This window comes from Scyliorhinus canicula, chromosome 3 (genome assembly GCF_902713615.1).
Source record: "Scyliorhinus canicula chromosome 3, sScyCan1.1, whole genome shotgun sequence".
NCBI lineage: Eukaryota > Metazoa > Chordata > Chondrichthyes > Carcharhiniformes > Scyliorhinidae > Scyliorhinus > Scyliorhinus canicula.
The window spans coordinates 42,306,206-42,330,394 of NC_052148.1; the positions used below are offsets into that span (position 1 = coordinate 42,306,206).

Here is a 24,189-nt window from a genome sequence, read left to right on the forward strand (position 1 = left end):
ATTCTTAACTGCAAGTTTTTATGCTCCGCCTTTTGCAAATCCAAATACACTACATGTTTTCCTACTTGTTAGCTCCACAAAGAATCCCAATAAATTTGTCTAACACAAGTTCCCTTTCATAAAACTATTTCGACACTGCTTGATTATATTATGATTTTCTAAATGTCCTGCTACTACATCCTTAATAATAGATTCTGGCGTTTTCCCAATGACTGATGTTAGGCTAACCGGCCTATAGTTTCATGCTTTCTATTTCCCTCCTTATTTGAGTAAAGGTGTTCCATTTATAATTTTCCAATCCACTGGCACCATTCCAGAATCTGTGAAAATTTGAAAGATTAGAACCAAGTTTCTGTAACACCCCCCCCCCCCCCCCCCCCCCCCCCCCAAAATTGCACCTCAAATTAAGGTGGTATATTTGTGCCACTGAATGCTTTTAAATCTGATCAACAATTATGTCCTTGAGTTATTTTGGTACGCTTGGTATCCTCTTGAGGTCGGTTTGGGTGGATGGATTGGCATTGCACAGTCTCATTCAGCAATATGCCGTAACAATGCAGACGAATCAGTATAATGGAAGCTTGTGGTGACCAGCTTTCCACATTCACGAGAGATGTACCAGCCAACTGTTCATCGCAGCAAATTGACATTCGTGCAAAAAAAGTCTAAAACAGATTAGTTTCTATCAGCTATCCTAAAACATCGGATTAACAGACCACTCTGTGATTTAGCAGATGTGATTCCTAAAGGATCTCCTGCTTATTTTGCTCTTAACAGTACTGTAAATATGATTGATGCTTTCCACTCACAAATACATTGTTCTTGGGTCACCCCCATTTAATCTCCCATTGACCCCCAAAGTATTGAATCAAGCAAGGGTTCTTCTTCTAAACCGAGTTCTCGCAGACAAACTTTAGCTCCACGCCCTCAAATGCTTCAAAGATAAAACCCTAAACCTCAGTTTCTGGCTTCCCTCCTCCCTATTTCTCCGAATATCCAACCTAGCATTTTGTCCATCTTTATGAGAACAATTTATTTCTTTCAGGGGACCATTATTCTGTGGAACTCTCTTCCTGAGAAAGAAATGGAGGGTGGGTCATTGAATTCATTCAAGGTTGAGTTAGATGGTTTTTGATAGACAAGGGAGTTAAGGGGGCAGGGGGCAAACCGGAAAAGGGAGTTGAGACCACAATCAGAGAAGCCATGATCTTATCGCAGGCGGAGCAGGCTCAAAGGGCCAAAAGGCCTATCCTAACTCCTATGTTCTTACTGCCTCCGCCACTGGTAGGCGTTACCTTCAGCTAGCTAAGACATACTTCCCAAACTAGTTTTCAATATGACCCATTTTAACACCAGAAAATGAACACAATCCCAAATGCCAGCAAAATCAAAACTGCAAAAAAAACTGCATTGTACCATTCGATATATAACTATTAAAATTTTAATTTTATGAATCTATATATAATATATCATATCAATATGAAAATCGTTTTTTAAAGTACTTTGTAAAAGTTTTATTCTTTTGTGTACTCACCAATCCATTACTTCATCTCAACTGTTCCATCTCATGGACCTTGGCTAGGAAGCAACAGAATTGAAGGATCGGGGTCTTTGAAATGGCTGATGTTCGAGCCTAGCACATTCTGCAACACCAGGGTAACAGTGCTGGTCGTAGACAGGCCACAGCAGTGGAGGCATTATCACCAGTTTCATGGCTGGGGCTGGGTTTTAATACTCAGCGGAGTAGTCACAGCAGGACCTCATTGCCCAGAGACATCAAGAGGTGAAGAGGGTACGGGCAGGGTCGGACTTTACCTGGACCTCCGTGCCCTCAGTTCTAGTGCAAGGCACAGTCTCGGAGGAGATGGAGCTCGTGACCACATTCACTTTTTTTGGGTGGCCTATTGGGGCCATGACCCAAAGTTTGGATCTGGGCTCAATTCCCTCACTTAACCTCTTTGCCATGGTACCACCTACTGCTCCTTTAAGACCTTCATTAAGAAGAGTGTCCAAGGTCTTAGCCACTCCTATTAAATGTTTTGCAATATTTTTATGTTAAAGGTGATATTGATGCAAGTTGTTGTTGGAAAGTCTTACTGCAATGTGTGACTATAATTGTTCATGGCATGAACGGAAGGAAAACCAAGTATAAGCTGTGACTGGATAAATGTGTTAAATATGGAGCAAACATGTGTAATTTGTGAGAATAACTAGAAGTGTGTTGGGAAGGTAAATGGAGATCATTAATTTTGCGCTGCCAGTTAATGGGCCATTTATTCCACAGGGTTGTCTTCACTGGCAGATACTCCAGGGGTAGCTACCATGTCTCGAAAATCTCCAGGAATGTGTCTTCTCTATGCCAAACTACAAACAGCAGCCAATACAAATAACTCTGCCAGCAGCATGTCTAGGGTCAAGCTCACGAGCAAGAAACAGCTCGTGTACAAACCTCACACACGTGTAACCTAGCAAGCCACTCAGTTGTATTCAACCACTACGAAAACACAAAAAAGGAATGAGACCAGACGGACCACCCGGTATCGACTCAGGCACCAGAAACGACAACAGCAAACCCAGCCATGTCAGCCCGGCACAATTCTCCTTACTAAAATCTGAGGGCTTGTGCCAAAGTTGGGAGAGCTAACTCAGAGACTAGTCGAGCAACAGCCTGACATAGAAATACTCACAGAATCATACCTTACAGACAATGTCCCAGGCACCACAATCACCATTCCTGGGTATGTCATGTCTCACCGGCAAGACAGTGGCGACACAGTAGTCAGGAGGGAGTTGCCCTGGGAGTCCTCGACATCGATTCTGAACCCCATGAAGTCTCATGGCTTCAGATTAAACACTGGCCAGGAAACAGCCTGCTGATTACCACATAAAAGATTAGTTCTGCATTCCTGTATGCTTTCCCCCCCCACGATGCCGGTGTCAATGGGCGGGATTCTCTTGGGTCAGAGAACCCCGCGACCGGAGTGAATTGTGCCACGCCGCCAGCATGCAATTCTCCGAGCAGCTGTAGTGAAAACGCCGAGTCGGGACGGCGCCGTCCTCACCTATTCAGCCGGCGGGACCTCGGCATGGAAGGGTCGGGGGACGGCCTGGGGGGGTTGGGGGGTGGGGGGGGGGGGGGTGGGGGGAGCCTCCGATGTGGCCTGGCCCGCGATCGGGGCCCACTGATCGGCGGGCCGGCCTGTCTAGCTGGGGGCCTCTCCTACGCGCCGGCCCCGTAGTCCTGCGCCATGATGCGTCGCGGCCGGCGAGTTGAAGGAAGCCACTGCGCATGTGCGCGTCGGCGCCTTTGCGCATGCGCGGATCCCGTGGTGCCCTTTTTGCGCCAGGATCAGCAGCTGGAGTGGCGTGAACCGCTCCAGTGCCGTGCTGGCCCCCGGTAGGGGCAAGAATTAGTCGTGGGGTCTGTCCATTCACTCCGTCGTAAAATGCAACGGTATTACGATGGCGTGGACGCTCTGCCGCAGGATTAGAGAATCCCACCCTATGTATTTACATTGTGGACCTTGTGTTGCCTTATTATGTATTTTCTTTTCTTTTTATGTACTAAAAGATCTGTTTTAGCTGCTCGGAGAAAAATACTTCACTGTACCTCGGTACATGTGACAATAAATAAATCCACATACCATCAGCTGATGAATCAGTACTCCATGTTGAAACCACTTGGAGGAAGCACTGAGGGTGGCAAGGGTGCAGGACATAGCCTGGTTGGGGGACTTCAATGTCCATCTCCAAGCGTGGCTTGGTATTACCACCACAGACCGAACTGGCAAGGTCCTAAAGGACATAGCTGCTAGGCTGGGACTGCAGCAGTGGTGAGGGAAGCAACAAGAGGGAAAAACATACTTGACCTCATCCTCACCAACCTGCCTGTTGCAGATGCATCTGTCCATGACAGTATTGGTAGAAGTGACCACCGCACGGTCCTTGTGGAGATAAAGCCCTCTTCTCATTAAGGATACCCTCCATTGTGTTGTGTAGCACTACCACCATGCTAAATGGGATAGACTTCGAACAGATCTAGCAACTCAAGACTGGGCATCCACAAGGCGCTGTGGGCCACCAGCAGCAGAATTGTATTGAACCACAATCTGCAACCTCACGGCCTGGCAATCCCCCACTCTACCATTACCACCAAGCCAAGGGATCCAACCTGGTTCAATGGAGAGTGCAGGAGGGCATGCCAGGAGCAACACCAGGCAGACCGATAAATGGGGTGTCAACCGGGTGAAACTACAACACAGCGCTACTTGTGTGCCAAGCAGCAAAAGCATCAAATAGTAGACAGAGCTAAGTGATTTCACAACGATTGCTAACACTTCCACAAACATTCAATCCTTCCACCACCGACGAACAGTGGCAGCCGTGTGTACCATCTACAAGATGCACTGCAAGAACTCGACAAGGTTCCTTAGGCAGCACCTTCCAAACCCACGACCGCTACCATCTAGAAGGACAAGAGCAGCAGAGACCGAGGAACCCCACCTCCTGGAGGTCCCCCTCCCAAGTTACTCGCTATCCTGACTTGGAAATATATCACTATTCCCCTAACAGCACTATGGGTGTACTTACACCTCAAGAACTGCATCGGTTCAAGAAGGCAACTCATCACCACCTTCTGATGAGTAATTAGGGATAGGCAATAAATGCTGGTCTAACCATCGACGCCCGCATCCCGCAAATTAATTTTTAAAAAAGCTCCCTGTTGTTGACTAATTCCGTCGGCATGATAAATGGGTTGAATTTAGCACAATTAAACCTTCACAGGCAAGGGGTACCATTTATGTACTCCTGCACTGGAATTTCACAACACAAGAGGTTTAGTACCCAAGTTCCAATTCTAGGCTCACATATCTCCCAGCCTTTATGTCTCCTGGAGGGGTGATGTGTCAATCAGGTCATTTTGTAGCAAAGGGAAATGGTGTGGGATAAGATCTCTGACAGTTAACCCCAGGAACGACATTTGTAGAGACATTGATGGCAATTTGTTGAGGACAGAATGGATGTTGGGGGGGGGCAAAGGAAGGGGAGCCGGGGGGGGGGGGGGGGGGGGGGGGAGAGAAGACGAATACTTCAAAGATTAAAAACAGAAAGAAATTTGAAAGTTAAACATTCCAATGAACCCTCTGTTAAAACTGTATCACTTTCTCCCCAGCTCCAGAATCTTTGGGAAGCCAGCGGACCATTCCAGAGGAGTTCCTTCTTGGAAATGGGGACACACTGGATCTGTCTTGCAATCCTCAAGGTTCCACACTGGCTATGGTGTGGTTAAAAGATGGACTTAGTATTCAGCCAAACAACAGAACTCAAGTGGGACAGAAAGTGCTGAAAATTATCAATGTTTCATATGGTGACTCTGGAGTTTACTCCTGCAGTCTCTGGGGCACCAACGAGATTCTCAACAACTTCACAGTAAAGGTTGCAGGTGAGTGCTTTCAATCCACATTGCTAAATACATTGCTATTTGGTCATACAGAGCAACAGAGACCAATAGGATTCTAGATTATTTGCTGAGTTTGCTGACCTCTGCAAAGGCAGCCAGTCATTGGAGGTTTGTTAGCCTGGGTTGACAAAAATGAAGAAAGGGACTGAGTATGGTGCTGTAGTGAACATAGAACATTACAGCGTAGTACAGGCCCTTCGGCCCTCGACGTTGCGCCGATCTCCAAAGCCCATCTACACTATTCCCTTATCATCCATTTGCCTATCCAATGACCATTTGAATGCGTTTAGTGTTGGTGAGTCCACTACTGTTGCAGGCAGGGCATTCCACGCCCTTACTCTGAGTAAAGAACCTACCTCTGACATCTGTCCTATATCTATCTCCCCTCAATTTAAAGCTATGTCCCCTCGTGCTGGACATCACCATCCGAGGAAAAAGGCTCTCACTGTCCACCCTATCTAATCCTCTGATCATCTTGATGCCTCAATTAAGTCACCTCTTAACCTTCTTCTCTCGAACGAAAACAGCCTCAAGTCCCTCAGCCTTTCCTCATAAGATCTTCCCTCCATACCAGGCAACATCCTTGTAACTCTCCTCTGTACCCTTTCCAATGCTTCCACCTCCTTCCTATAATGTGGCGACCAGAACTGCACGCAATACTCCAAATGCGGCAGTGGTTTTGTTATTGGTCTAGTATTCCTGGACTAATAATCTAGAGAACATGAGTTCCAACCGAAGCACAGCAGTTTGAGAATCTGGAAACTAACTCATGAACCCAACAATTGACATTAAAACCCTAATTGATTTACTAATGTCCCCATGGGAAGGAAAGCTGTCTCCCTTACCAAGTTTGGACTATATGTGATTCCTGATCCACACTAAATCCACACTTAAATTACCCTAAAGTAGCCTAACAGGGCCCTGGAAGGCAACAAATGCCCAATGACGTCCACATCACAAGAATTAATAAAGGAACAAATATCAGGTGACAACAGTGTTAGATTTGAAAAATAACTTACTTGGGTGAGACAGCAGAGCTGTTGACACCCGTGGAACCAGACTGCAGTGGGAGTCAAAATTTCCGAACGAGAAACTTGGGGGGGGAAAAGATTCTTCGGAAAGGTAATCTACATCTCTCAGGGATACGTCTGGGCAGCACGGTGGCGCAGTGGTTAGCATTGCTTCCTCATGGCGCCGAGGTCCCAGGTTCGAATCATGGCTCTGGGTCACTGTCCACGTGGAGTTTGCACATTCACCCCGTGTTTACGTGGGTCCCCCCCCCCCCCCCCCCCCCCCCCCCCCCCCACAAACCAAAGATGTGCAGGGTAGGTGGATTTGTCCCTTAAATTGGAAAAAATGAATTGGGCACTCTAAATTTATAAAACCAAAAAGGGATATACTTGCTTGGAATATTTATCATGACGATGTCATTACACTGAAAAGAATAGACAAAGATTCTCACTTGAAGTGACTGGGCCGGGATTGATTCTTTGTTGAGCGTCCGCCCCGCTATCTCTGCTAGCAAGGATGGAGAATTTGGCTGTGCCGTTCGCTGGGATTCTTTACTCCCGCCACTTGTCAATGGGATTTCCCATTGAAACCAGCCCACGCTGCCGGGAAACCCACATATGGGGGTGTGCTGCCAGCGGGACCAGAGAATCCCACCCCTGAGGTGTAAAGGCTCAATTTACACGTGCTCATTACTGAAATATTTGCACAACATTCAGTCAGTAGAGCCTCAATCAGTTACATTCAGCTACTCTGAGACCTGAAAAGAAGAAAAGCAAAGTTTGAAATGCTCCTTACTCTCCAGATTGCAAAAGGCAATAAAATTCTTATGAGGGTAGAAAAGTGAGAATGTATCTCGAGGGTGCCTTAATCTCTCAACATTAGCAAGGCCTTGATTACAGCCCCCAGGTAAAATAAGAGTGCATGATCCTAAGCAATAAGCACTCGCACCCTCGGGAGGTGTCCATTGCAGCATTATATCAGATGTTGTCATACAAACATGAAGGAATCATTAAAAGGCAATATTATTTTGTAATCAAATACTTTGGAAGCTCTTTATCTAATTGACAATGAGAATTGTCAAGATTAGTCGCTGAAGGCAGGGAAATGCTGCAACAGGGTCATGCTGAGAAGAGCTTTGTGGTAAGTCGTAACATTCATTTGTAAAAGCTATTTGCTCTGCAGTATATTTAACAGTAATTTACTAAGGAAACATTTTTTTTCTGCACCAACGTTCTTCCCTGCCCCCATCTTTGGCAGCACAGTAGCATTGTGGATAGCACAATCGCTTCACAGCTCCAGGGTCCCAGGTTCGATTCCGGCTTGGGTCACTGTCTGTGCGGAGTCTGCACATCCTCCCCGTGTGTACGTGGGTTTCCTCCGGGTGCTCCGGTTTCCTCCCACAGTCAAAAGATGTGCAGGTTAGGTGGATTGGCCATGCTAAATTGCCCTTAGTGTCCAAAATTGCCCTTAGTGTTGGGTGGGGTTACTGGGTTATGGGGATAGGGTGGAGTTGTTGACGTTGGGTAGGGTGCTCTTTCCAAGAGCCGGTGCAGACTCGATGGGCTGAATGGCCTCCTTCTGCACTGTAAATTCTATGATATGAGCTATGATCTTGCAGAGATAAAATTCCACTGGCACCCGCCATCGTTCAGCTCCTTGTCCAAATGGCTATTATTCCTGTGTGCCTAGTAGGTGAATCAACTGCAAAGGATTGTAAACTGGAGCTGGATCCTGTCCTCATCTAGAGTCCACACATTGCACTCGCGTTTGTATTTAGATCAGGTGAACAGTGGCATAATGGTAATGTTACTGGACTGGTAATCCAGAAACCTGGACTAATACTCTGGAGACACATCTCACCATTTCAGCTGGGGAAATTTAAATTTTATTAATTATTCAATGCTGAGGACTCGGGTTCAATCCCGGCCAGGTCACTGTCCGTGTGGAGTTTGCACATTCTCCCTGTGTCCACATGGGTCTCACCCCCGCAACCCAAAGATGTGCAGGATAGGTGGATTGGCCACGCTAAATTGCCCCTTAATTGGAGAAAAATAATTGGGTACCCTAAATTTATTCTTAAAAATTATTAAATCTGCCATTAAAAAGATAATCTCAATATTAGATCATGAAATTACCAGATTGTCATAAAAGCCCACCTGGCTCACTGATGCCTTCAAGGGCAGGAAATTTGCAACCCTTACTTGGTCTGGCCTACATGCGACTCCAGTTCCAAAAGAATGTGCTTCACTCTTAACTGCTCTCTGAAATGGACAGCAAACCACTTGATTGTAGAAAGCACTCTGGGTGTACTACACCACATTGACTGCAGTTCACAGCACCTTCTCAAGGCAATTAGGGATAGACAATAAATGCTGGTCTTAATACCAGGAATGATTTTTTTTAAAATTTAGAGTTCCAATTAAGGGGCAATTCACCTACCCTGCCCATCTTTGGGTTGTGAGGGTGACGCCTACACAAACATGGGGAGAATATGCAAACTCCACACGGACAGTGACCCAGGGCTGGGATCGAACCCGGGTCCTCAGCGGCGTGAGGCAGCAATGCTAACCAATGAACCACCGTGCTGCCCTTGTCCCAGGAATGATTTTAAACAAAAGCTCCTGAAGGCTTTCTGGAATAATAATCGGAAATGGATACAATTATCTCGTGAGTTTTCTTGTAGTCGTAGCCGTACTCTTACTATCTCCAGTCAAGCCAAGGAAGCAAACCTGGGTCCTTCATGATTTAATTGCCTTAATTAGCTGAGTCATCAGGATAGATCATCTGTGGAGTAAGCAAGGGGTGAATATTTGTATTCAGTAGGATGAAAGATGTCTCTGTGGTACAAGAGATTTTCTTGCCCACAATAGTTGGCCACAAGTGTCAGAACCACAACAGGGATAGCATGGACAGGATCTACAGGATCTACACATACATTAGTCTTTTTGATAGTACACAACTCAAGTATTGCTTAAAAAGAGACACCCTGTCGAAGCTTTTTGTCTTGCGTTCTTCAGGACAAATTCACAAGAATATCAAATCTCAAAGGGAACAACAATTTAGAACAACAATATCCATTAGCCCCAAAGTACCCACAGCGGCAATTCCATTTTTCATAATTTGAATTTGTTCTCTTGATGATCAAGTTGATACTGGTGATGCAAATGAGGAACATTAGAAAAGCCCTCGGGTGTGTTCCAGCATCTGGTGAGCTCACTTGGAAAGAACTTGCAGTTTTACACCTCTTCTCATGACCTCAGGGCACCCCAGAGCACTTTACAGCCAGAGCTGTGCTTTTTATAATAAAGTCTCTCTTCAGATGTAGGAAATGTGCCTGGAAAATAAGTACTCTCCAGAAGTTATGGAGAGCAGTGTCAGGTCCATCATGTACTACAGCTTTCTATATTTGTTAGTACATTTAGTTGCCAATTTAGAACATTACTTTGTAATCAGGTGCTTTCACTTTGAGTCTTTATCTGAAATGTTTTTTTAAAAGATATTTTATACACGTTAATAGTCAAGGAGAAAATATGAGACCATTAATTGCACTATTCCTATGTAAGAAGCAAAATTTAGAACATTTTAACTTCCTGCTGATGAAACCGCTACATTTAGGAACATATACCCCAAATGTGTTTATCATTCAGGTAGGCGACTGAGGTTTTCTGCCTGAAAAAGTGCTGGAAGCAGTTTCGATAGTAATTTTTAAAAGGGAGTTACATGAAAGAGCAAGGAATTAAAGCGAATCATATAGCTCTTTAGAAGAATTGGCACAGACATGATGGGTCAGATGGCCTCCTTCTGTGCTGTGTCATTTTATAAATGATCTGTCTGGAAAACAAAGTACAATAAGTAACAGCTTGCCTAGAATTTTTTTAAAAAAGCGAACGTGTGAATTGTAATCATAGAATATACAGTGCAGAAGGAGGCCATTCGGCCCATCGAATCTGCACCGGCTCTTGGAAAGAGCCCCTACCCAAGGTCAACTCCTCCACCCTATCCCCATAACCCAGTAACCCCACCCAACATTAAGGGCAATTTTGGACACTAAGGCCAATTCATCATGGCCAATCCACCTAACCTGCACATCTTTGGACTGTGGGAGGAAACCGGAGCACCCGGAGGAAACCCACGCACACACGGGGAGGATGTGCAGACTCCGCACAGACAGTGACCCAAGCCGGAATCGAACCTGGGACCCTGGAGCTGTGAAGCAATTATGCTATCCACAATGCTACCGTGCTGCCCATAATATCACTCTACAGTCTAAAACCATACAATTTCTACAGTAACCTGAGCTTTAATAACTCTCTCATGAAGGATGAGCTTTGGAAATGGGCAGTTCAATTGCACTAGTGGGTGACATTTTCAATTTGATCGAATGGGCAGAAACCTGGCAGAGCAGATCACCTATGCCAGCTGATTCACAATCTGCTGAAATCAATGCAGTGTAAATCTGGTGGGGTTCTATAAAGGACGGATGATCCCTTCCATCAGGTTACTGGCCAGGTTCAAATTAGGAAAGGACCCCAATCAGCAACAACAAATTGCTGCATTTGAATGACAATGAACATGAAGCTCCTCTAGTAGAGAATGATGCTGAGCAGTAGCAAACAATTTAGGTGAGATAAGCAAAAGATTGGGCAGGAGGTGTTCGAGGAATCTCCTTAAAGGAGAGTATTTAAGACTTTTGCACTGGAAGTTCTGGAGACGGCCAATGTGACTGCAGACTACATTTCAAACGATGGAGTGAAGGATAGGAGGATGCCTTTATACAAAGAGCGCGATTTAACTAAACGGGAACAAAGTCCTAGAGCGAGTGCATTTAGCCGTGTGTTTTCCGGCACAGCGCCAGGGTCCCAGGTTCGATTCCCCACTGGGTCACTGTCTGTGCAGAGTCTGCACGTTCTCCCTGAGTCTGCGTGGGTTTCCTCTGAGTGCTCGGGTTTCCTCCCACAGTCCAAAGACATGCAGGTTAGGTGAATTGGCCATTCTAAATTGCCCTTAGAGTCCAAAAAGGTTAGGAGGGTTATTGGGTTACGGGGATAGGGTGGAAGTGAGGACTTAAGTGGGTCGGTGGAGACGCGATGGGCCGAATGGCCTCCTTCTGCACTGTATCTTCTATGTTCTATATACTCAGTGTAGCGAGAGATCGGGACGCAATTTTTAAATGGCGTCCCAAACTCCGAGGCCCCCAAAACGACCTCCCGAACAGACCTCAACGTGCTATGTGAGGGTCCCCTGCAACCCCACCAACACCCACGCAGGGCACTCTGAGCACGATCGTACCTGCGCAAATACCAGCCTCTTAGTGGTGCCAACCTGGCAGTGCCACTGGGCACTGGTGGCACCAGCCATGGCAGGGTATCACCTTACCCAAAAGATATGCACTTGGGAGCCTCCGATCCCCTGGGTGATCCCCCACAAGTGCCGTTCTGTCTGTTCCCCATTTGTGGAGACCAGTACCGAATGGCGCTCGCCTGAGGTCTCCGAAGCGAAGGAGATACATCCCAATACCTCGGGAATCTGTACATTAAAGTGAGACTAGCTGGTTGGCTTTAATATGCAGGTGGGTGGGATTCGCATCGCAACGTCTCGTGAGATTGTGTTTGATCTCGTGAGACGTTGCAAGCCGGGTAGCTCTTGGGAGTGGGGTGTCCGGGCTTTTATCAGCCATGCTGCGCTGCGATGAGCTGCTTTTCGGACGCAGCATGGCCATTAAATTGCACCCAGAATCTAGGAAATGATGGCACAGTGGTTAGCACTGCTGCCTCACAGCGCCAGGGACCCAGGTTTGATTGGGTGAGTGTCTGTGTGGAGTTTTCACATTCTCTGTGTCTGTGTGGATTTCCTCCGGATGCTCCGGTTTCCTCCCACAGTCCAAAGATGTGCAGATTAGGTGGATTGACCATGCTAAATTGCCCCTTAGTGTCGAAAGGTTAATTGGGGCTTAAGGAATACAGGTGGGGAGTGAGCCACGGTGGAGTGCTCGTTCAGAGGGTCAGTGCAGACTCGATGGGTCCCATGGCCTCCTTCTGCACTGTAGATATTCTATGAGCTATGATAGCGGCTGCAGGAGTACCTTTGAGTCATATCCTAGATGGATTCAACAAAGTTACATCAGAAACAAATATAGGCATCTGGGACTTGTAAGATGTAAATATAGAAATGGTCGGTGCAGACTTGATGGGTCGAATGGCCTCCTGCACTGTAGGGATTCTATGATTCTGACCAAGTTGGTGCGAATTTTTAAATGATGAATGGTAATTTTTGATTTGCCTTTAAATGTAGGAACAGTGAGTGTAGGAATAATAATCGCTTATTGTCACAAGTAGGCTTCAATGAAGTTACTGTGAAAAGCCCTGAGTCACCACATTCTGGCGGCTGTTCGGGGAGGCCGATAAAGGAATTGAACCCACACTGCTGGCATTATTCTGCATTACAAGCCAGCTGTTTAGTCCACTGTGCTATACCAGCCAGTGAGTACATCAATCAAAATGTTTTTGCACAATGGTGTTGACCCATAAAAAGTATATGTGCTCAAACAGGTTTTGTAACCCAATTTCTTCCTCCGATTTTTCTTCATTCTTTCCTCTTTGAGGCCTTACATTTGAAAATGTTCTATAGGCACAGATTGCCACATACACTGAGTCCTTTTTGAATGGCTTGGAACTGTAATGAACAATACAAGGAGCCCCCTACGATTTAACAGAGTCACTTTCCACTTGTGAGTCTTAACATGGTGAGCAACAATATCATTCTATTAATGAAGCGGAGGGTTCACAATCAAAGCCAAACCTGCCCTCCATAAATATTTACATATATTAATTTCAAGCTGGTACCATTGGATAACATATCAGGAGCAGAAACCTTAGCCAGTTTTGAGTTCACTAACACAGGAACAGCGAGGCCCTTACTGCCACCTCGGCTGAGATGAGCTGTCAGCACAAACAGAGACATTCATAGACTGGTTGGCTCAGCTGCTCACTGAATAAATACATTAGAAGAGCAATGTTTAATAATAAGGAATCTTTGTCGGCCTAGTTAGGCTTAAAGGGATAGCTTTCGGAATGTGCAGCACGCAAATTCTTATCGTAAACAAATAACCTTCTTCAATCTGATAAACAAACTTGTGAGTTTGCCATGGTCACTGAGACAGAAGGGAGGCATTCAGGCACTGAAGGCTTTGGAGAAAAGAGCTTTGATCCCTTATTTCAAAGGTTTGAGAAATGAGTAAAAGTTAGAGAAATGGGTAAAAGTTAGAGAAACCTAGCGCCTACACCTTGGAAAAGAGGTATTTGAGATAATATACATGGACATAAGATAGTTAATGGGATATTACTTGAACTGACTTTAGGTGTCATCATGGATGAAGGGACAATGAATGACCTTCCTTGTCTCTCATTGGGCAGGGCCTCTGGCCTTCCCATGGTTTGTTTCTTGGCGGCGGGATCTTCTTGTCCCGCCTCTGTCAATGGGATTTCCCAATGAATCTTCCCCACGCCGCCGGGAAACCCGAGGTACACCGTCGGTGGACAGGAAGATCCCGCCAGCATGAACAGCCGGAAGATCTCACCCATTATCTTGCACTTGTGACCCTTCAAAAAATTAAGTCGAGAAAATTCTGCCACCATTATAACTTGCTGTTTTGTTCTGTACTTAATCACTTATCGGTAACAGTTTGAGATGTTCCTAATCTTACCATCGTCCATCACCTTTCCTAAATGGAATAAAATGGTTCCTTTAATTGAGTTTTACAATGAAGCTCTGAGGAATGCTCTTTTCCGCAGAGGGTGGAGACGAGTGCAAGTCTTTTAGCCCCCAGTTTTTGGCCATGTTTATTAAGGAGCCCCACGTTTCCATTGGTCTGGGTTGTTTCTTTTTATTCATTCACAGGATGTGGGGATTTATTGCCATCCCTAATTGACCTTATTGATGATTGATTGCAAATTGATCAACTCTAGTATGTGAATATTGAAACCAGCTGGCCTGGCAGCATTTCACATATTTAGATTAATCCTTTGTTTGGAAGCTTGAAGTAAATTAGTTTTTGTGTGTAAAATTGAACTCTGGATCATGTGAATTTTCTTCTTTCACACCTGCCAACCACCTTTCTAGGCCAGCTCCCCTTCCCAGACCTGCCTCCCCAGACTTGCCCCATCTTCACAAACCTGGTGCCCTCTCCTACCGGACCTGTGACCCTCCTTCACAAATTTACAGATCTGCAATCACTTCACTAGGGGTGCATACAATGTCAACTCTTCCCACAATCACTAGATTTAAAGCAACACTCTGCTTCAAACAAGGGACGATACAATAACTGGGCTGGACTATGATCTGCTGCACTTGAACTTGCTAAGTGATTCAAGCAGATGCATTCAATTGAAAGAATGTGCACATTGCTGGGAGGTAGTTCTGGAATTGATCAAGTGACGGATGAAAGGGTGTTCTCTGTGTGAAAGAATTTTCACCCATGTTCTGCTCCATTAAAGTGTGCACCTGTTAGGCAAATACCATTAAGGCAAACTTATAGAAGATTGGCGAATGTATTTGTTTTGTCAGGAGTGACCATATCCAGATCTGTGCTGACTAGTGGTGTCTCCGATAATAACAAATAACCTATACTGGATGGAAGCACCTCACCTCTGTGTTAGAAGGTTAGGGTTTTAGCCTCACTGCAAGGACTTTAGCAGATGACCGAGGGGCACACTTAAGCACAGTTTATATCGTGTTTTTAAAGTGGTAAACCATCCCTCGGTGCATCACGGAAGCATTGATATCAACTCACATAAAGAGAGATTAGAATGAGTGCTATTCTGGCAGAGGTACAATCTAAATTTCAGAAGTACTTCAGTGCCAGGGAAGAGCTTGGGGACACCCAGAGATTGTGAAAGGTGTCATTTACATTTAAGCTCTTCTTTTAATATAGCTTCTACATTGTTGTTTGCTGCTGAGTTAATAGGAGCCAAAGATCCTGGGTGGGATTCTCCGTCTGCGTCACGCCCCGGCCAGCAGCAGGATTCTCCCATTGTGGGCAGCCCCACACTGTCGGGAAATCCCCTGGTGTGAGTGCGCAACGGGGAATCCCCACAGCGTAGAATCTAGCCTCCTAATAATAATCGCTTATTGTCACAAGTAGGCTTCAATGAAGTTACTGTGAAAAGCCCATTTTGGCGCCTGTTCGGGGAGGCTGGTACAGGAATTGAACCTGCGCTGCTGGCATTGTTCTGCATTACAAACCAGCTGTTTAGCCCACTGTGCTAAACCAGCCCCTGTATTTATTCCTATATTCGTTCCCAATGTATGCTGAGCTAGCGAGTTTAAGCCATGGTTTGGTGCTTTAATTGGCTTTAGTGCTCCTTGGCTAGAGGAAAAAAAACAGTCAGCTTTGTATTCCTGATTACAGGAAAGTGCTTGTGTTGCTGTTGGGAGAGGGATAGAATCTGCTTCAGCTGTAATACTCAGTATATTCAAATAACAGTCCCACCCTCAAATGTCTAAGTTCGAGGGCCGAAGGGCCTGTTCTGTGCTGTACTGTTCTATGTATAAAGACTGGAAAACACTTCTCCAATTCTGGCCTCTTGAACATCCATTCATTGCTCTCCTTTTGGTGACCGTGCCTTCAGCTACCATGGCCCGAAGCTCTAGGTCGCCTTCTTTTAACCTTTCCAGCTCTTTACTTTTTTCTCCTATTTTAAGATGCTTATTAAAACCCGACCCTTTCACCAAGCTTGTCTTCTGTTCTAATATCTCTATGTGAGTTGATATCAATGCTTCCATGATGCACCGAGGGATGGTTTACCACTTGGAAAAACACTATATAAATGAAAGCTGTTTTAAATTGACAGAGAATCAAATACATGGTACAGTTGTAGCTAATTCAAGAGTATCGTGCGGTGGAATGTTTAACATCCAACTGTGAGGGCAGATGGGGCCTCAATTTATTTTCTCATCCAAAGGATGGAACCTCTGACGGTACCGCATTGTACACTTGGATTATATGCTCAAATCTTTGGAGTGTGTTTTGAGCCCACAAACCTCTGACTCAGAGCCATAGCTCACAGCCGGTTTGTAAATTAAAAGTCGAATTAACATTATTTTGGATTGAAACTACCCAAGCTCATTTCACCCAGTGCCTTGAAAAAGTGGAGACTTTTTTGTTGAGCTTCATTGGAACCAAGGTCCCAGAAGGAAAAGGCCAGTGTCTAACCCACAGTGACACTCCATTCACAAGCAAAGTGTTTTCATTTGATATTTTTCCTCCCAAACTGTTGGCTTTATCTTCGCTAATTTTCTCCTACCATTGCAATGAACCACGTTTGTTTTTGGTGCAAACACAACCAAGGTAAAATGTAAGTAGGTGATCACTCGTGAGCAAGGCAACGCATTCATACATTCCAGGGAAAATGTGGACAGAATCATGGAATTGATCGCCTGAAATATCTGTAAAACAGCCAGAATTTCATCTGATTCAAACGCAATGTAGCTCATTCAGTCATTGAGCTAATACAGAACCCAGTTCACCAAAGACCAGTAAAAATGGCAGATTTGGGTCCTATAAAAGTGGAATATCAATTGCTATATTCAGCTACCAATGTGCCTTACATTCCATTTGCTCGATATCGTGAGTGGTTGAATTTGACTGGGTGAGAACAATGGGCAATGATGCGGAGGAGGAGGTGCCACCACAGCCAATCGTACAAGACCATAGGCAGCACTTGCCAAAGTGTCCATCCCCTGTGTGTGAGCTTTTGCTTTCAAACTGAAGAGGGGATCACTGCTGAGCTTTTTCATACCTCCATCTCCAGTCAGATTTGCTAGGCGGCAGCTCTTACCCGTTTCCCCATTCTCCAATATCGAAGCCGATTAATAGTGCCTTCCAGATCAACTAACCCAGCATAGACCCGAGACTGAATTTATGAATGTGAGATTCTGTAGATGTTCGATTCTATAAAAACATGACCTAAATGACTTTCTTTACTGAAAACCCCAATTCATGCAGAATTGGTTTGGAAGCAGGACATGAGAAATCTGCCAGAGCCAAATTTAACTGATATATGAACTTGCACCTAAATGCACTGACTGTTTAGGTCTGCAGAACATGCACAGAGCTTCAGTGTTTTTGAGATCACCAGACATTTCTTTTAAAGGGTAACTTCTACCTTCCATGCTCTTAAAAACTGCACTATAAATTCTAAGTAAAAATACTCTTTACAGATACTGTGCCCATTTACACTTTTGGAGAATGATTCCAACTCACTGAAGTTGTTTGTGTTAAGGCCGTGGGCTCAAACCCAACTCTGGAGACTTGAGTACATAATCTCAGTTGATACTCCAGAATAGTACTGAAGCAACTGAGATCAGCCATGATCCTATTGAATGGCAGAACAGGCTTGAGGGGCTGAATGCCCTACGCCTGTCCTATATTATTTTCTTTATTTGTTTATGGACTGTGGGCATCGCTGGCTGGGCCAGTATTTATTGCCCACCCCCGAGGGCATTTAAGAGTTAACCACATTGTTGTGGGTCTGCAGTCACATGTAGGGCAGACCGGGTGAGGATGAGTTTTCCTTCCTTAAAGGATATTAATGAACCAGATGGGTTGGGCAGCACAGTGGTTAGCACTGTTGCTTCACAGTGCCAGGGACCCGGGTTTGATTCTCGGTCACGGTCTGTGCAGTCTGCACGTTCTCCCCATGTCTGCGTGGGTTTCCTCTGGGTGCTCTGGTTTTCTCCCACAAAACCCAAAAGACATGCTTGTTAGGTGAATTGGACATTCTGAATTCTCCCTGTGTACCTGAACAGGCGCCGGAATGTGGCAACTAGGGGATTTCCACAGTAACTTCATTGCAGTGTTACAGTAACTTCATTTGAAGCCTACTTGTGACAATAAGCGATTTTCATTTCATTTTATTTTCATGTAAGCCTACTTGTGACACTAATAAAGATTATTCTAAATTATTATTGTTAAGACTATTGACAATGGTTTCCTGGTCATCAATAAACATTTAATTCCAGATACTTTTATTGAATTCAAATTTTACCATCTGCCCTGGATTCAAACCCGGTCCCTGGAGTATTACCCTGGGTCTCTGAATCACTAATAATAATAATCGCTTATTGTCGCAGGTAGGCTTCAATGGAGTTACTGTGAAAAGCCCCTAGTCGCCACATTCCGGCACCTGTTCGGGGAGGCCGATACGGGAATTGAACCTGCGCTGCTGGCCTTGTTCTAAATTACAAGCCAGCTGTTTAGCCCACTGTGCTAAACCAGCACCTAGTCTAGCGACTATGCCACTGCCTCGTCCCATGGGTTTTATGTTAATATGAGGCCTGTTCTGGTGAAGGTAAAAGATCCTATGGCACCATTCAAGGAAGAGCTGGAGTGGGGATGAGTCATTCCCCTGGTTTCCTGGTCAACATGAATTGCTGAATCGACCGTACCAAAGCAGATTAACTGGTCAATTATTTATTGATTGTTTGTGGGAGCTTGCTGTGCCCAAATTGGCAGACTTCAGAAGTTATTCATGGACTGTGGACTACTTGGGACATCATGAGGCTAAGAACAATGTTGCCTATAAACAGATTTTTAAAATATGTTTTAGAGTATCTAATTATTTGTTTTCCAATTAAGAGGCTAAGAAAACTGTTGCACATAAACAGATTTTAAAAATAAATTTAGAGATCCAATTGTTTGTTTTCCAATTGAGGGGCGATCTAGTGTGGCCAATTTACCTACCCTGCACATCTTCTAGGTTGTGGGGGTGACACCCATGCAGACACGGGGAGAATGTGAAAACTCCACATGGACATTGACCCGGGGCTGGGATGGAACCGGGGTCCTCAGTGCTGAGGCAGCAGTGCTAACCACTGTGCCGCCATTTGTTATATATAAACACAAGTTCTTCCTTTCTGGATTTAAATAGAAATCACAGAGCAGGAGGAGGCAATTTGGCCGTCGTTTATGTACCAGCTGTCCAGATGGACAATTCAGAGTGGCATTGTCCTGAACATCACTTTGTCAGATATGAAATAAAAGTCACCACAGTCGCGGAGGACCATAGGATGCTTTCTCCTTTTGAGAAAGAGAGATTACTGGTGGTGATTTAACCTGAGGGTCACTGCACCTCAGGTGAGGTTTAGAGGGCGGGGCCTTCATGAATAGCCTCAGGCTATAATGATAACAATAATAATGAATAGGCTCAGGAATGGCACCCGTGCTGCTGATGGCGTCGCCCTGCATCACGAACCAGCCAACTGAGCCAACCGACCAGATGACCAGTCTGCCGCACTCTCAAGCAGGGACACTCGCGTCAAAAAGATTTTTCTCATGCCGCTTTTGCCAATTACTTGAAATCTGTGCCCTCTGGTTTTCGATCCTTTCGCCTGAGTAATTTGGCACAACCTCCCATCAAAATTACAACTGCCTCCCCTACCCCCACACCCATACACGAGCAGGGGACTTAGCTTATGGTACAGCTACATCATTCATGATGAATAAAGGAGGAAAAAAAAATCAGCAGAGCGGCATAACTTACAAACCTGTCCTTTGCGGTTGGAATGAATAGGTGCACCACGTGCCGTGACACTGGGTCTCACAAACCAGCAACGTTGTAGGCTCGGCTCCGGGGGACATCGGGTCGCCATGGAAACGCGTGAGAAAGACGACAGTTGAAGTTTCACCAGTGGGAGGCGGGCGGCCATTTTGTGGCAGCATGTAAAACACAACGGCTGCAACCTGTCCGGAACTGGGCCGCACCGCGTGGGAAAACTTCCATCGGTTTGGGGGTGGATGTTTTGAGAAAACCTATTCCCGTATCAAGTAAAAGTCTGGCCTGGTCAATTTCAAGATGCAGATGTTTTCAACTTCCTTTTAACCTGATCACAAAGAGCAGCAATGGCGACCGCTGACCCCCATTCCACCCCCCCCCCCCCCCCCCCCCCCTAACCTCTCAGGAAGCCTCGTTCGCATCCAATCGGGGGCCGGAGAGGTCGCCAGAAACAAACCTATCTCTGGAATCACATCTCCCCTAACCCAAAGCCCCACCCTGCCCCCTTGTTGAGTTAACCGACAAGAGGGTGTTTGGGGTACTCCAGTTATTCTTCATGCTCCTGATACCGGGGTCGGAAAAAATAAGCCGCTCCTGTTCCTCAATTTCACCTCTACCAGAAAGTAGGGTTGATGTGGAGATGCCGGCGTTGGACTGGGGTGAGCACAGTAAGAAGTCTTACAACACCAGGTTAAAGTCCAATATGTTTGTTTCAAACACTAGCTTTTGGAGCACTGCTTCTTCCTCAGGAAAGTAGGACAGGATTGGGAATGACTATTAATGCTTCCATAGCGTGCAGCGTTCACTGCTTAAACTTGCGCACAAATGACCACTCGGGTGAAGTAACAGAGGTAAATGCTGGCGCACAGAAACCTACTCCAATGTGCCTTAAAACCATCAGGAGATATCAAATGAAAGGGACGTACTTAGTGAATAACAGTTCTAGCACAGAATGTTGCAACTGATTCAATAATTGGTCTTTAAAACTTTTACTTTCTCTCTGGATGTGTCATTTGTTGGTCACCCTCCCTAACTAATTCAGTTTAGTTCTAATTACTTAATACTAATAAACTCCTTTACAGTGAGTTTTACATGTTGACGACAATGCGATATTATACTGATAAAGCGGTTTACTTTGTTTTCAGATTCTTTGTCTTCGGGTGATGATGAAGATGATGATGATGGATCTGAGGATACAGGTACAGTACCAATGATGGAAAGAGTTCTGTTATCTTTCCTCTTCCCAAACTTTGAAATCTCACAGATCTGTTTAAAGAGTATCGGCGTACATTTGCCTGGCACTTGTACGGTGGGTGGCACGGTAGCACAGTGGTTAGCATTGTCGCTTCACAGCTCCAGGGTCCCAGGTTCGATTCCTGGCTTGGGTCACTGTCCGTGTGGAGTCTGCACGTTCTCCTTGTGTCTACGTGGGTTTCCTCCAGTTTCCTCCCACAGTCCAAAGACGTGCAGGTTAGGTGGATTGGCCATGCTAAATTGCCCTTAGTGTCCAAAGGGGTTGGGTGGGATTGCTGGGTTACGGGTATGGGGTGGTGCTGTGGGCTTAAATGGGGTGCTCTTTCTAAGGGCCGGTGCAGGCTCGATGGGCCGAATGGCCTCCTTCTGCACTGCAAATTCTATGTTCACTTCCCACTCAATAATTGTGGAAACTGGTTATTCACCATGTTGCAGTTTGTGGAACATAGATGACATATAGATTTTCCTTGCATTTATTCAAAATCTTACTGTAGAAAAATGGTGTGGTCTTGTCACACAGTATCTCTACAATCACTGATTAATGAAAAGGCTGACTAAATTCATTCTTTAGAATATTTACCATGGACCTGTTAAAAAAACAAACTGATTCTAGCTGCCTTGAGCTTGGGAGGGTGGAAGGGAGATGTAACCAGCCAAGTTTCCCTTCCCTGAGACAAACTAGAGAAGAGAGTGAAAGAGAACACGTGTAAATATGTGGGCTGGATTTTACAGGGAAATTATGTTATGTATTCACTTGGTTGTAAGCCCACTGACTCAGAAACTAGCTGCCCCACAGCGATATTACGCTGGGAGCAGCCTTAATTGATTTAGAGTGGTACTTCAGGACAATTTGGTACCTTGAAAGGAGGTGAAAAAGGAGGGAGAAGGATTTACACTAGCACCTGATTAATTTATAATGAAAAGGACGGGGCAGTGAGTCTTATTGCACCTCTGTCAACTTTCTGCAAAAGATAACAATTAGCCTCCTGCTGTGTGGTAAAATTCAGTAACTCGTTATGGATATGCAAGTTCACATACTGTCTATTTGTGGAACACATGCCAGTCTCAAGGTTCCCACTCAATAAAGATGCACTTCTAGCACAGATTGTCACCTAGTGATCAAGAGTGAAAACCCCAATTCCTTTTCCCTGTTCCTCTGTTTCCTGCAGCTAATTGCCACGCCTCACACTATACAATCTTCTCACATCAAGGATCAAACCCAAGCCCTTTCTGGTCTCAGCAACTATCAGCTACTCATCAGGAAACCAAATATGGTGATATGATTTGCATAGCTGTCTGCCATTGGTGCAGAACACCGGCTTACCATTGGCCCTGGTCGGTCATGTGCCTCTCGACCGATTGGTTGAGACCAGTCATGTGACAGCTCTCCGATTGGTCGAGACGCTGAGTTAACCACGCCTCCATACCGAAGTATAAATAGTCGGAACGTCAGGCGGTCGTCCATTTTATTGTAGACAACCCCAGGGCTAAGTTCTAGCTTATTAAAGCCTAACTTTTGTATAGCAACTCGTCTCTCGTGCAATTGATGGCCCATCACCACTTACAAGCATTTGGAAAGGAGCTTCACAGAAGGCAACTCATCTTGAGGCTGGAGAAACCAACTGTGCTGTCAGCCAATTGTTTACAGCAGGCAATTCCACTTCACAAAGTCAGCAGGCCTGGGGTTGCTTTAAAGTTTCTGCTTTCAACTGGCACTCCCAACTGCCGGTGTGAATCACCAGTGTGGACACTTCACGACTCTGTGCATGATGCCAACCGGTGTAGCAGTGGCACCAAACCTTGGCCAAACCTGCTGCTTTTGATGGCATGTGCCACTTCCAGCAGAAGCTTTGCCTTGTTCACAATATGCATGTGCTACTGATGGTGGGCCGCCAAACTCAGGGCTACATTAGTGGATTTTAAAACACATAATTTTCACGGGAGCTAGCCCTTTGTTGTTTTATTGGCCCTTGTAGTAATGATTAATAGACAGGAGGTGAGTTTTTACACAGAGGGTAGTGGGTGCCTGGAACTCGCTGCAGGAGGAGGTGGTGGAAGCAGGGACGATAGTGACGTTTAAGGGGCATCTTGACAAATACATGAATAGGATGGGAATAGAGGGATATGGAACCCGGAAGTATAGAAGATTTTAGTTTAGACGGGCTGCCTCTCGGAATCTCTCCAAATGGAGAAAATCAAATTTGCCATCCGAGGGTCGGACGACGGCTTCCACAGAACGTGGGAGCCATTCATGCAACTGTTCCGGGACCTATTTGTGGCCAATGTACAAGAGGAAGAATAGTCGGGGGAAGGTAGCGGGAGGGGGGGGGGGGGCTACAGGTTCGTTACGGGGGTTCGATGGCTAGCTAAGGCCCAAAACCAAGCTAAATAAACATGTTGAGGGGGGAGGGGGGGGGGGGCGCAGTTACTACTACGAAGATGCTTACCTGTAAATATGTATGTTAATTTTTGCGTGTTTGTTTTTGTTTGTTTTTTTTTTTGTTTCTCTCTCCTAACAATTTGTAATTTGTTCAATATAAAATACGAAAACTGAATAAAAACATTTATAAAAAAAAAAGTTTAGACGGGCAGCATGGTCGGCACAGGCTTGGAGGGCCGAAGGGCCTGTTCCTGTGCTGTACTTTACTTTGTTCTTTGTTCTTTGAGATCACATGCCGGCAATTACAAAGGAGTATTTCTGGTTTTGAGAAAGGTTACAGGATCACAGTGAACTAGGGCCTTTTCACAGTAACTTCATTGCAGTGTTAATGTAAGCCTACTTGTGACAATAAAGATTATTTATTTTTTATACAACTTCTGGCTGAAAATATGATAAATTAATTTACATGTATTCGGTGTCATACATTAAGGGCGCAGTATCGGTCAGTGGCATACCTGAACCAGGTGTCTCAA

The 24,189-nt window shown here is 45.3% G+C and overlaps 1 protein-coding gene across 6 annotated transcripts in view; it reads left to right on the top strand.

Moving 5' to 3' along the window:
* The window catches only part of LOC119963931 (fibroblast growth factor receptor 3-like), a 254,152-nt gene that overhangs the window by 117,694 nt on the left and 112,269 nt on the right, over positions 1-24,189 (top strand). For all 6 annotated transcript variants that reach the window (XM_038793355.1, XM_038793358.1, XM_038793357.1 and 3 more), the window contains exons 3-4: positions 5,174-5,443; positions 21,168-21,221. In XM_038793355.1, coding sequence (XP_038649283.1) covers positions 5,174-5,443; positions 21,168-21,221 — 324 coding nt within the window. The remainder of the gene's footprint in view (positions 1-5,173; positions 5,444-21,167; positions 21,222-24,189) is intronic.